General features: G+C 41.1%; 1 protein-coding gene across 4 annotated transcripts in view; it reads left to right on the plus strand.

Annotated features, from left to right (window-relative positions):
• PTPRT (protein tyrosine phosphatase receptor type T) overlaps positions 1-14,638 on the plus strand; it is a 435,474-nt gene that overhangs the window by 370,080 nt on the left and 50,756 nt on the right. For 2 of the 4 annotated variants that reach the window (XM_051633170.1, XM_051633173.1), the window contains exons 15-17: positions 4,566-4,595; positions 11,685-11,732; positions 13,989-14,137. In XM_051633170.1, the coding sequence (XP_051489130.1) occupies positions 4,566-4,595; positions 11,685-11,732; positions 13,989-14,137 (227 nt within the window). The remainder of the gene's footprint in view (positions 1-4,565; positions 4,596-11,684; positions 11,733-13,988; positions 14,138-14,638) is intronic. The other 2 variants (XM_051633171.1, XM_051633172.1) reach the window with 2 other exon arrangements.

Genomic DNA, 14,638 nt, shown 5'->3' on the forward strand with positions numbered 1-14,638 from the left:
AAGAAAAAAAAAAGTTACAGCTGATATAAGTTATCAGCTTATCAGGGTTTTTTTGCCTTTTTTTTTTTTAAATATACTCTACATATTTTATGCATAATATAACAAACTTTTATTAGAGGTCAGGAGGAAACCTGGAGACTACATTCTATAGTTTCATTAGCAGGTATAGAAAAGAACTGGATTTTAACTTCAGGTTGTTTTTTTTCTGATGCATCTTTAACTCAGGTAAGTAAGTGATGGGGAGATCTATCAAGATCTAGATTTTTCCAACCGTTGATTCTTAGGATGTTTTGACTGTCGTGACTGGTGCATTTTAAGTTAATATCTCATAGGCAGAGAAACAGACAAATGCAGAACTGAAAACACTCATAATGCAGAGCAAGATCTGGAGTCTGAGGACTCATTTGCATTGTATAAAAATTCCCTGGCTAGTGCTGATGTGAGCTGATCCCCTAACACAGGGCACATGTCCTTCTGTGGAACTGGGCTGGCCCCAACAGCAGCAATGCTTAGTGAATTTGGGTGTGATGTCCCATGGACAGAACTTTGCTATATCTGCCTTTGCCATAGGCTCTGTTAACCTGGCTATATTTCTTGAAAATTAAAATTAGAAAGGAGACAAGTGGGAGTAAGACGAATATAAATTCTCCCCTTTTTCTTTCTAGAGCTGGAAAATTACATTCTCCTGTCTGTTTTCCCCCCATCTCCCCGTGCAAACAGACAAAATCATTGCAGTCTGTGTCTCTCTCTGGCTGGCTGCCCTCATTTCCAAGGGTACCCACTGGAATACACGCTAAGTAGTAAACTGGCTCATCAACTTCAAAATCTTCTCCCATTTAGAAAGTGTAACAGTGCAGAAGGCTGTTCTGGAGGTTTGCTCTCTCCAGGTCTGCTTAGCACACCTCCAGCACCCCTGGCAAACCTGCTGATTGCACTGGTTCTGGGCCACCCTTGGATGGGCATCACCAGTCACATCCAGTTGAGGCTTGGGGTGGCATATGGACAAGTGCTCCCTGAAGATGAGCTGAAGCCTGTCGGGCTCATTTCATTTGTAAACTAATGTGGTTTGGGACCAGCTTTTCTAAGAGGAAAGGCCTCCTTGGACTACAGATTGATTTGAGCTCCTGAAAGAGCACAGCTGAAAACTTGCACTTGTTGGAGAGAACAGTTGAAAAACAAAGTTCTCTTTCTGTTTCACAGACAGAAACACGAGAAGCTTAAGCTATTGCGTTCAATTCTTACATTAACCTTACCTTAAAAAGAGTTCCCCTTTTCAATTCACTAAGGCTAATGGCTCTGTGCACAGGACAGTATGGTCTTACAAGGCAACAATGCAGAAAAAGAATTTAATTAGACAGACTTGAGGCCTTCTCTTCAAACGGAGCTGGGAAATACCACAGTGACATTTATTCATGGTCCTGGGCATCATAATCCATTGGTAACAGGAACAATACTGGATTGCTTGAACTAAGCATTTTGTTAACCAAGGAACAAAGATAAGAAAGAGATTAAAAGAGAAGTAAATGCTAAGAGAGTCAGACACTGGTTTGAGATTAAGATTAGATCAGCAGAAACTGCTTTTTGTTTCTGAGAGACACCCCAAATCAACATTCTTTTTTTCAGCTTTTCATAAGGCCCGGGCAAGTGTTACTCAGTAGCTTAGCTTCAATAGATGATACTGCAAAAACTGCAGTGACTGGCAAATTTTGGGAGGCTGCCAGAGTTTTATAGGGTTTAGGCACGTATCTGAAGCTAAATTAAACCAACTAGAATGTTTATGCAGTGGAAAATTGGGGTCTGATTATGTGTTTGTTATCTAAAATATTCTAGTTGCTTAAAGTCTGCTGAATTTTCTGTATGAGTGTATCTATGTATAAAAAAATACTGTGTCTATATAAATTTATGTTTTAAATATGCCTATCCTACAGTATCTAAAATCAAAGCCCTTAACAATATTTGTTTTTTTTTGGTTTTGGGAGCCCATGAGCTACATGTTTGCAGCTCCAATGTCATCATACGTATATGGATGCACAAATTCCTGCAACATAATTTAGCTTGTTAGTTTACAGCTGGGGATCAGTGCCCACTTGGGGGTACTCACCAACATAGGGCAGTACTGCTTTCTTTCATTTATAGATACATACCTTGAAATACCTCATTTTTATTGTATCAAAACATTGCTAATTCTCTAAGGAGCTTGCTTGTTTGTGTTTAATCTTAGTTAAGCATTTTTGTGTCACAAAGAATACAGGACTGGATGAAAAAAACAAGCTGAAACACAAAAAAACCCAAGACATTTTGAAACTGCTTTTCTGGGGGAAAAAAAAAAAAAAAAGTCCTTTGAGTTTGTCCCCCAAAAGGATTAGATTTTGGTCAGTTCTGATTTCATCTGGACAGTTTTAACTCCAGTGGAATGGGGAGTTGCATTTCCCTGGAGTGAAGAATGTGACACTTTTCAGGCTTGTGCATTTGAGCAGACGAAGCCTCTACTGACCCCTTTAAGTACAAGACTGAATAAATAGGATGAGACAGCCTGTCATGGGTTCACTGTAAATAAGTTCTTTAAACTGCTGTTGATAGCAAAAAAAGGAGATTTGGGGCTATGTAGGGTCTAGGATTAGGTCCTTCTATGAAAATTCAGCTCCTCGTTCTGGATTAGGATTTAGGTTGTTACCTTAAACTAATTAAATAAAACCCAAAAGCCTCTTGAGCAGAACACTCCCAAGGTAGAAGATAAATCACCATTAGGTTATTTGCACATTCAGTGACCAGTGTCCTTTCCATGTCTGCATTTAAGGCAGATAACAGGAAGGGTTTTCAGGTTGTGTGATACGTTCTAGGATTAGGTCATGTTTGTAGTGATCTATAACTCTGCCCAGTTTTAACAGATAGTTTTGAAATACTCCTTCAGAAGGTCCTTACTTTAGGTTGCATGTTTGGGGAGAGTTTGAGCCAAAATGGCCTAATCCATTCCAGAATATAATCCTCCCTTTTTTTGCCTTAATTTTGTTATTGTTATAGAAAAAGTCTTCCTGGGCTTTCCTCTGTAGCCTTGAGGGATACACAGCTTTCTAATGAGAAGCAAGAGTCTAGTGTGATTACATATGTCTGCTGGCTGAGACATGATTTCTGGAAAACCAGAAAGTGCAAGAAAATGTTCAACAGACCAGTCACAGTTGATAGTGCTGGGTGAAACCTGGCACTGGCATGGCAGAGGGTTTTAATCAATGGAGTAATTTTGGGGAGGTACAGGTTCAGTTGTGTGGATTTTCCACATGCTGATGATTTTTTCCCTTTGTTTAGAGGTTCAGCTCAGTGGTGATCACTTCACCTTAACTGGTGCATTCCTATGGCATGTGGAATTTCTGAGTGTCAGTATGTTAAAAATACCTTCAGGAGTATCTTGAAAACAGGGTCATTCAAGTAACTTGACAAATATTGGGAATCTGGCCAGAATGTCAGGTTTATAGCAAGGGCCACCACCACTTGAAACACGTGATTTCAGAGCAATCCTCTTGGACATCTGTAAGTCACTGTCCTGTACCCAGTGTGTGCAGAGCCAAGAGGGCAGCTGTGCACAGAGGGGAACTGCATTGGAGCTGACATCCCTGTGCTGATCAACACTGTGTTTGGAGCAACCATAAAAGTGAACACTTGAACCCTGCATTTATATTTGTAAGGGCCTCCTAGCATTTGTAGACTCTTCAAGGATTGTTGTGCAATAGGTTGAAGTGTGTATTTCATTGTCTTTCACTGTTTTGACCGTGGCTGCTGCATTCCAGGCTCCCCCTCTCCCTGACTGTTAACCTGCAATAACATGTGCTGGATCTGTTGTGAAACAGCCTTTCAGAGGAGCCCTTTTCCAGCTATAAAAGGGAAAACATCATCTCTTCAGTTAGACCTGATTGCCAAGGCTCATTTTGTGGTGCTGCTCAAAACCATATTGAAATGTTTTGAACTGTGTTGTTCAAAACCTGTAATAGAAAATGCTTAATCACAGTGATGCAGAAAGCTAACGCATCCCTCCAGTGATCATCTATAAATATGCAGCAAGGCTTGAGTTGTTAATGAACTATTTGCATTTTTGAGTCTGGTGAACCTTGATTTACCATTACACAATTTGCTCATTGTCTAAATATTCCAAAATTGCGGTGTTCTTACATTGTCACCTTCCTGTTTATTGTTATTTATATTAATCTTCCACATTTATTTTCATTCCAAAAATCTCAAGGCACTTCCCAGGCAAAGGTAAGTCTTGTGACCTGTGTTACTGCCATGGCAAAGTTAAGGAAAAAAAAGAGGTGAGGGGATTTATTTGTGGTGACACGAGTCAGTGGCAGAAGTGGAAACAACCTACTTTTCTGGTCTCCTGTTCAGGATTCTTTCCTCACTGACCAATAGCTCCTGAAAACAGTTTAGGAGAAAAGTAGCTCAGGGGAAGAGGCAGCACAAATACTTTGCATATTGAAAAAACAAATCCTAGAGCTCATATAAATCTAATTATATGTTTTTCTTTTTTTCTCCTTTTGGATATTTTGTTCATCTGACTGGCTGTCAATATTTAGAAGAAATGCATATTCCTACTCCTATTACTTGTAAGTACTTAGCTGGGGATGATGTTTCTTGAGCATGCTTATCCTGTGATAATTTTTTGCTTTGTTGTATTCTTCTTCCACTTTTATTTTACCATTCCATTTATCCTTGCCTTTCCAGCAACTTGTGTTTGATTTTCTCACTTTCATGCTGTTGATACTTTCCCTGTTTCCCCATTGCACCTATAACTGTGCCTGCAAACTCATAAGTGTCCACAGATATATCAGTTATGGGTTATAGTTCTTCAAATGCTAATGGACAAATACAGGGTGTCCCGATGGCACGTTTTTAATTGTCCATTGTATTTAACCAGACTCCAGGGACATTTGCACCCCAAAGTTGTCGTTGGAAATTTCTGAGCCATGGGTACAAGCTTTTCAAAAATGTTTCTGACAACTAGGACTTGACATTATCTCAGCAAATATCCCTGTTCCTGGAGCTGCCAGGTTCTGGGTGTCAGTTTAGACTGCTGGATGATGAAGTGGTTCAGATATTCAGATCTAAATCACCTGTCCAGTCCTAATGACAATGCTGCATAATTAAGGCAGTTGTTAAGGCGTGTGAAAATGCTTCACACACCAATAGCTCCGGAGCCATCTGTTGTCTAAAGGCTGAGGGGCTGGAAAGTAATCGGGGCCAAGCTGTTTCTGCCATGATAATAGTTGTCTGAGGATCAGGAGGAGGAGAGAATCAATGATCTGAGAAAGGAGTCCTGAAGAATTGAGTTGGATGCCTTTGCTGCCTCTGGAGGGTTGGGAGGGATGGAGAAAGCAACAGTCTGTTCTCAGAAGCAGCAGCTGTATCGCTGACCTGAATCTTTCCCTCAGAAGCAGAAACCTGCCAGACTTCTCAGGGCTTGGCATAAACTTGTCAAAAGGGCCACATCTGCTCTGCCAGCCCTGAAACCTCCTCCTTTGCCTGCTCATACACTTCAACTTTGTCTTGATCAGGTGACTTTGTCCTGTGGACACATCTTGGAGCTGTTCAGCAGGTCAGCAAAATGAGTGTATTTATATTCTGCCCTCTCAGTGGAAGTTGACTTCTTTTCCCTTTAAACTGATGTACATCCAAAGAATGGGGCAAAGGAGTTAAGTATGAGGGTCCCTACGTACCAGATTTTGCTTCTTGATGACCTGTGAGAAAATAACTGAAAGAGGAAATTTGCCCACTTGCTTAGTGTGCGAGGAGCCTGAAGACACCAGCATGAGCCTGGACTTTTCCCAGTTACATAAATGTAAATACAGAGTAACTCCATTTGCTCTACACTTTTTACTGGTTCACCAAGAATGGAATCTGACCTTAAGTATTCAGATTCCAAGAGAATACTTGGGGTTGGAAGGGACCTTTAAAGGTCATCTTTAAGTTCAACCCCCCTGCAGCTTAAATAACTGTTGGAGGATGGTTTACAGCGCAGGCACAACTAGCTAGTTGTCTTTCTTGCTACAACCTTTCTTCTTCTGCACATTTCTTATGAATGTCCCAAAAGTGCCCTCTGCTCTGTTCTACTGGTTTTGTTTCCTTATGACTCAGCCACGATATTGCCTGAAAAATTCAGTCCCTAGTTATCCATTACAATTTTGTCTTCTTCCAGCAGGCACCACCTAGTCAGAGTGTTCCCTGCTTAATTTCATTTTGAGATTTGTGTTTTTAAAAACATTCATCAAGGTCTGAGTCCTCCGTGACCCTGTTTTATAGCTGCACGACAACTTTGCTTTAAGCAGTCAGCTGAGGATTACTCCCCTACAGAAAGCATTAGGATATTGTTAAGAGATCTCTTTGTTGTCTTGAAATGACTTCTGTGGATCAATATACTAGAACTTCTTTTTTTCTCAAGAAACAGGAGAGTGATTCAGGAAGAGTGAGGAGACAAACCTCTGGAGGTCACTCACGCCTGGGGTTTCAATGAGCTTCAGCACCAGGTGCTTTAACAAGATGTGATAAGGCAGGTGTGCACCATGCAGAGTGGCACCACAGAGAAAAGCCAGAGGTATCATCAGGCAAGCTCATGTGTTTGTAGCACCCACTGAAGCACTCAATGGAGATTGGAGCTCAGGGGGCAGAAATCATGTCTTTCCCCAGCCTTGCACCCAAGGTTTTTTTTTTTGCAGAGAGCTCATTCTTAGCTCTGTGCTTATGGTGTCCCAGATACCCCATCAAGCATGAGCTCTGCCAGCTGGAGCATCACTGTGATGGAGTGACACACAAATAGTCATCACAGAATAAATACTCCCACCATCAGGCTGTATGTGTCAGCATTTGTCCTGTTCTCTGCTCTGGCAATACCAAGCTCTTATGTTGGGTTTTTTTCCCCTCACAACACAGTCAAGGTACAAGGGATGTTCCAGGAGTGGGGGAAGAAATCAGGAGAATCCATGAAGGAGCATATGATGAAGGTTTATTGATTTTACTGCTTCAAGTTTCACCTGAAATGGGATGTTTCATTATGATTGCAGATGAAAATGATAGATTGCTAAGGACTGTGTAATTTTCAGCCAAAGCTGATAGAAATTACTACAGCCTCTTATGAGCAGAGAGGTTTGATTTAAGGTTATTTGAAATGCGAAAATAAGAGCTGCAATATGTGTGTGTGTGTATATATATATATATAAATAGAATTGGTTTCCGTGCTATGACCTCATATAAATGTTTTAGTCCTGAAGCAAAATTCAGCTGAATGAGCTACCAGTATTGAAAAGCAGGCTCTCAAGTAGATCTGCTGGCAGACCTTTAAATATGACCACATGGGCCACATTGCTTTATTTTTAGAGTCAGTTTCTGGACTTCAAAGTTGTGCTTCTTAGGGTAATTCTCATCTGCTTTCAGATAATTCCTCTCAGCCCTTTGTCATCAGCTATACTGGCGTTTCTACTTGGTAGGGACCAAAATCTCCAACTTTAACTCTGTTAAGCAGTTCTTAATGAGAAGTCTATTAAAGGTCTGGAGAATTTCTGTCACGAGAAACTGATTTTTGCAGAAGTCTCTGATCTGGAGTTCTGCCTTCAGCTTGTCTTGTGTTCTGCTGAAATCCAAGACTGTGAAATCTGATTCTGTAATAACTCTTTTAGTTATTTTTGCATATTTTGTGCATACCAGGTAAACAGTCATGGGATTTTTGTACAGCAACACTTCGTGAGAAACTTCCTACAACATGTGGGGAGGGATGTTATTGTGGCTGAAAGAGAAGGCCATAAAGATCTTTAACACACTCTGAGAGGAAATATGAACCAAGGAGGCCTCTGGTCATAACTTGCCAAGTCATCATGCAGAATTGACATAATTTGTGTACTTATTTTACTCATCATTAAAGCTAATTGCTTACGGTTTGGGACCCTTGGACAGGATTTGGGTTTATGATGGGAAGAGAGAGATGGAGAACTAGGATTTCCTCTCCTGCTGCAGTCATCGCATCACTGCCTCCAGGGTGATGTGTGAACCTTCTCAGAGGAGTTACTCTGTATTTACACCACTACTGGTGTTGCCTGAGGGCTGTACAGCATTGCCAGCTCTGTCATGTTGCACTTAAGTTAAATGCATTGTGAGATAAGACGTGCAATGTAAGATAGAAACCCACCTATACCTGAATGTTTTGGGTTTTTTTCCTAGCTGAAGCTGTAAAGTACAGAGAACAATTCATCTGGTTTAGAGGAGTTTTTACATTTAATGACAAGCACCTCTTTTGCAACAGTGTTTTCAGCTGCAAGAACTTCTATCACGGATTTATTATTTCCTCATCAGGAAAAGGAATGAAAATGTTTTCTGTGTGCAGGTTGGGTGTTTTGTTTTCTTCCTTGCTCCTCAGCTGGGTAATGGTTACAGAATGAAATCTAATAAAAAAAGATATCAGACCAGAGAAGTAATTCTGGAGATACAAAGATTCATGTATGTATTACAAGCACTCAGTTTAATGTTATTTATAAGAAAAGGGCACCCAATGGAAAATGTGTGGTTTTCCTTTGCTGGCCTCAGTACTGTGGACAAAATTGGAATGCAGGAAACCCCCTCAACTCCTACCATAAATTCATATCAATTTCAATTGTTCTGGTGGTTTCTGCCACAAGTTTCTTTTAATGGGAGAGATTCTGTCAAAGGTATTAAGCTAAATTTATACTTGTATGTTCTGAAATAACAGAGTTTGTGCTGAATTAATTTCCACCATCAATGGGATGTTTGAAAAGAAATAATATATATTTTATTTATGGACATGTACCTCTGTAGAACCACATGCAAGCATCAATATCTCCATGTATTTCCATGGATGGTGGGATCTGCCTGCACAGGTCAGTTTGCTGTATCAGAATTTTAAGAGGAAACTGGTTTTCTTGCTAGACAGTGGAAAAATACAATCATGAATGTCAGTCTGATGAAAGCAGATTTTAAAAAGATATGATTAAAATTCAGAAAGTAGGCCATAGTTTATTTAGAAGATGTCTGTGTGGTTGCTGCAAGCCTAAACTTTGCAGAGGGCAGAGTTTGCTGGCTGTGTGTGCCACTATATTCTTACACTGTATGGCTCTTATATCCACCTGTCTTGTCTAAACTTTATATCGGCGTAAGGAAATTTCCTCCACAAATACTGATTAGTCTGATCAAGTAGAGTTTAGAGGGTGCAGCCCCACATATTTCCAGGCCCTGTGTTTGTATCCACACAGATTCAGAACATCTTTGGACTTACACCTACGTTCCATCACTTTCTTGTGACGTTTGCTTTGTAAGTAAAAGTGGGGTGGCTGGTCCTGGCCCTTCACTGAGCCTTGACTCTGATGAGCTCCCTTCTGCTCCTGCAACAACCTGTGCTCAGTGTGGCTTCACCATGGCAGGCACTAAAAAAGGACAGGTAAAGCTGCCTCTATGCTTTCCTGAAGTGGAGGATTTACCCTCAGAGCAGGTGTAAGAAGCAGTAAGCTTTTGTGCTTAGGTCAGGGAATATTTCTCTGCTGTTTTCACATATCTAAAGACCTATCAGCCCTACATGATCTTCTTTTCTCTAGATTAAAGTTCCATATTTCCTTTGGCCTTGGCTTGTAAGTCATGTTGTCTGGATTTACCTTTCTTGTGCTGCATTTGTGTGTCCCTTTGGCACCCATCCTATTTGAAATGCAGTATTGCAGCAGGGCCTTGCCCATCCTCAAGCAGAGCAAAAGGATCACCTGTGGCCTGCAGACCGTAGTGCCATGTATAATCCCTCCCTTATTTTTACACCAGCTCAAAACTGGTGTTTCAAACAGACTTTGTGGTCTACTGCAGGCTTAGGGGACAGAGATCCTTTTTAATAGAAATTCTATTCAACCAGTGCTCACGGTTGGGGATCTGCACAGTTAATGGCTCCCTGCCTTGAATTTTGTCCAGATTTCGTCATAAAAATGTGTGTACCCCTAGCAGGTTGCTGTGCACAAATACCTAAAAGGAATTGTATTTTCTAGCTTCCTGAAATTCCTTGTGGAAAATGAAAGCAATAGGCAATTCTTGGCCGTAGGAGGAAATTCAATGTTTAGCTTACATGACCTATACCTAATATCTAAATTACCTGTGCATGCAAATCTACATTAGAATGGATATAATCCATCCTTGTGGAACACTTAAAGTTGTCAATGGACAGGTACAAGAACTCTTTAGCAGTACCAGTTTCAGATTTAAGATTCAGGCATATAACATGGATTACAAAATTTAGAGATTCGTTTGAAGCAGCATTTCAAATATAACCCCTGAAGTTTATTCAGACCTCTGCAAAACAGGAATCTGATCTTGCAGATACTTCTAACTGAAAATACTGCTTGAGCTTTCTGGTTAATGCCCATGGCAGTAAATGCCTTGTAGTTGATACCGAGTTTGCTTTCCTTGACTCTTAGATGGAAACTAAGTGCAATTTTAATACAGTGCTTCAGCATTTTATGTTTATTCTCTGATAGGGGTGGAAGTTTCAAAAATACCTGAATCAAATCTCCATATTTCTTTTTTTTTTTTCCAAAATTTGCACTTAGCTTAGGTTCACTGCCAGTAGTTTTCATCCTTCCTTTAGCTGGGTTAGCTTCAACTGCCTGGTTATACAGCTGGTTTCATTTTTTAAATTTTGCTTTGAACATCTCTCTGTCTCATCCCCCCTCTGCGTGTGTAGTGCCTGCAAACATCATCTCTTCTTTTGCAAACCCTCTTGAACTGAAAAAGGCAGCACAGTAATCCCCATCCCTGGACTCCTGTTTTCTCCTTGGCACGTTTTCCTTACCCGTAAATGTGAACCAGCCGTTAATGTCACCTTGTTCACATTCAGACATTTCAAACTCTTCACTCTGTGTTAATTGTGTCAGAACCTTCCTCAAACCATCTTCCTGCTCTTTTATTTCTTCTCCCTTTCAACTGCATCATGCATGAGGTGGGAAGTGTCTCTCAGTGCCTGGTGACAGGCGGTGCTGGGGCGGCCCCCCGTGATTGACACCCAAGCCCCGGGTGCTGCAGCGCTTGTGTTCAGGGGAAACTGGTCAGTGAGGAGAGCAGGAGCTGTGTCACTGGTGCAGCCTGTCAGTGATTCACTGAGATCTCTTGAAATGCCCTATTTTCGGAAACAGCATTTCCAGATAAGTGCTTTTCCAATTCCAAAGGTGTTTCGACATGCTGGGAAATAAACCTCTGCCTAGCTGTGGGTTTAAGTCACATCCCCAACATGCTAGAAAGTGTTAGTCATTTGATTTTCTAATCCTTTCTATGAATTATAATGATGGTAAGGACCAAATAGGCTTAGTCCTGTGCTGCCACTCTATCCATACACATAACGAAGGCAGAAAAGGCACATTTAGAAACCGAGAGCCTCTTGATGTGTCTGGCAAGCTTAGCTCTGAAATCCTCAAAAGAGATCTGTCTTCCTTTTCCCTCTAAATTTAGATGAAGAAGTTTTACATTCTTGGAATAGAGAAGGGAGAAAGGTGGAAACTGATAACATGCTGCTGAAAGAAAATTGTCACTTCTGGGGTGCAGAACAATTTTCTGAGTGGCTGCTCTCTGAACGTGCACAAGCGTTGGCTGGTCCACCTGCCAGCAGCCTGGTTTGCGTGGGCGAGCTAGGTTGAGAACTTTAAACTCATGTCACCTTTTCTTTTTAGGCATTCAAGCCAATGTTTTAGGGGCCTCTCTGTCTTCTACAGGACCAGGTAGAACTGCTTTGCATAGGGCTTTTGTAAGCAGGCCTTTGGGGACTGATGGGCTTGGGTTTGGGGTTATTTTTTCCTGCCTAGCACATGCAGAAGTGTTATTGCTCATTCACTGAAAGAGGAAACAAGTCTGCCAACATCAGCTCTATGTAGCTTGTTGGCACTTCTGAAAAGATACCAGGCAATGGGACTTACAGATAATTTTTGCCACAAAGAATTTAATCTGGATTTAATAAGAAAGTCACCCTTTTGACTCACCATTTTTAAACATCATTAGTGGTCATCTGTAATGGCTCACCCCAGCAGTCCAGAGTGCTTGTTATTAAGGACTTTTGCATTTTGGATTAGTGGTTCCCACTGAGAAATTCTAATTCCTGTTGCCAGAGAATCCACATGGGCACGTATGATTAGCAAATCTAAGGGATTAAAATAGCCACATAGCAGAACTAATACACTTCAAGACCATTGTTGTTACCCCAGGTACCACAGCACAAAAAAAGGGGGCTGCCATGGCTGTAGCTCACAGTTAATGACTCTGGCTGTGCTAACATTGCTGAACACTGGAAGCAAAGCTTTTAACATCATTAGACACCAGCTTTTTGCTTCATCACTCAAGGACGGTTCCCCCTGTTTGCATCTTCATCTGCAGAAGTGGTTACACCACGGGGATTTGGTGAGATCTAAATGTGCACTCTCTAATTCTGCACCCAATGTGAACAGCTATGGGTTTGAACTGAAGCCACAAACTGGAAAAGGCCAGACCTCAGCTGGTGGAGCAGATGAAACAGATGTATTTGTTCAAAAGTTTGCAGCAAACATTGGACATTACTCCTTAAAGCTGTGCTCTCCTGCTCTGGATTATCAGCTTGCTTTAAAATAGTCATTTCCTACAGACATAGGCAAGGGCTAAAGTTCTCTGACCCTTCCTTACAAATATGTGTAACTGGCCTGGTTACCCATCTCACGAAGGGCTGGGGCTCAGCTGTGTGCTTGAACTTGCTTGTAAATGCCACTCTGACATGTGCTGTGAGTTTAAAAAAAAAAGCCTGTTGGAATATGTTGCCAGGAATATCCTGTTAAGAATCTAATGAAGTTTGAAAGATGGGTAGTACTTACCCTAAGCATGTCATTTTAGTGAAGAAAAACCTCTTTGCAAAATGATTTAGTTGTTAGGATTATTATTATTTTTTTTTCTTTGAGTTGGAGTTAAAAAAAACACCACAACTAAAGCTCCTTCTTACAGTAATCTGTTTTTCTCCCTTTTATTTTGTTTTATTTTCTCATCTCTGGAAGTCGTGTAAGCAAAGTTCTTTGCTGATGTGAGGGATTTGTGTGATATTTTTTCAAGGTGTGGGTTGTAGAATGTCACACATGCATTTTTAAACAGTTTTGCTCTCAGATAGGAATGAAGCACAGGGCAGTCAAATGTCAATGGAAGCTTAGCAGCTCACTTCTCCTGCTTCTCTCCATTTTCTTATTAATAGCTGTATTTGCAAAAGAGGAGCCTCTTATAAGCTTGGCTTTGTTAGTGTTTTCAGAGCAGAAAGTGTTTCTGCCTTGCCCAGTTATTTGGTGTTTTTTTTTTTAATATATCTCCTCAAAATAAGAAGACCCTTTTTCCCAGAACAGAGGCATATTTGGACATTTCTAAAATAACTTCAACCTCCATTTTGCCCCACCCTTCACTGACTGTGCACTGATCCCCAGTGCCCTTTGGGTGCGTTTCAAAATCCAGCAGAGGCTGGGTGTCCTCATTGCTCTGCTTGGGGACAGGGCAAAACTCCTGCTCCAGCTCTTGGCTTGCACCAAGTCAAGTTGCACTCTCCACTCAAAGAAAATCCCTGATGGGATGGATGCAGATGTCCCATTTAGCTCCTAGTGAGGGGTTCTGATCACTGTCTTCATCCCCTGACCTCCACTCTCCACTGGGTGGCTGACACCCACTCCAGAGCCTCTACCTATGCCACCTTCTCCAAGGATGAAGTAGCACTCCTACTGCTGGGGTGATGCAGGTTTGTGCAAGATAAGCTACCAGGAGGGACAGCTAAGCTCAAAGACTGGTATCTCACTATATTTATTGTGCTCCACAACAGTTCCATTAAAAAGTTGTGGGGTTTCCTCTGGTGCAGTTTGCCACGTGCCCTGCATGTCTGACCAAGTGGGATAATCACGGTTTAAAAACATATTTTCTCACTGTTTTGTTTTTAATGAGGGAAAACTAACCTTGATTTCTCCCCTCTTCAAAATACCCTAAAGGAAGCTAGCCAAGAAGCAGAAGGAGACTCAGACCAGCACCCAGAGGGAGATGGGTCCCGTGGCTACTTCTGACAAGACCTCTACCAAACTCAGTGCTGTTCACAATGAAGAAGCTTTTTCTTCCAGCTGCCAAGATGTTAATGGATTCAGTAAGTTTAACTTGCTTGCAATGGATATGTCCCCCTTGGAGAGCTCTGGGTTCTTAAAAGGACCTATTCCTATGGGCACAATATCGAGGAGCTAGGAATGACAGTGGTAGAGATGATTCCAAAAGCTTGGTAGAAATCAGTTGTCTGAAACATCTTTGACTCTACCCATATTTTAACTGTCAGGTGGGGAGCATTCCTTCTGACTCTAAATCTGTTGAACATAATTTATGAAGTCTGTTCTAACAGCTAGACCAGACAGTCAAAAAGGCGTGTGTTTATTTGTTCTTCAGAAATAGGTTTTTTTCTTTTGTGAATAGAAGAGTCAAATCAAATCACTTAGCTGACTTGTAGGATGAAATAACATTTTCTGTATGAAATTATTATGAAAGAAAGCATGGTCTCCTGCTTAGAGAACTTTAATGGAAAGACAACATTTCTTCTTTTGTCTGTGTCCTCCTTTCATTCTTCACATGGTTCAGTAAAACTAATCTTAGTTAATAC

This window comes from Apus apus, chromosome 15, assembly GCF_020740795.1.
Source record: "Apus apus isolate bApuApu2 chromosome 15, bApuApu2.pri.cur, whole genome shotgun sequence".
Taxonomy (NCBI): domain Eukaryota; kingdom Metazoa; phylum Chordata; class Aves; order Apodiformes; family Apodidae; genus Apus; species Apus apus.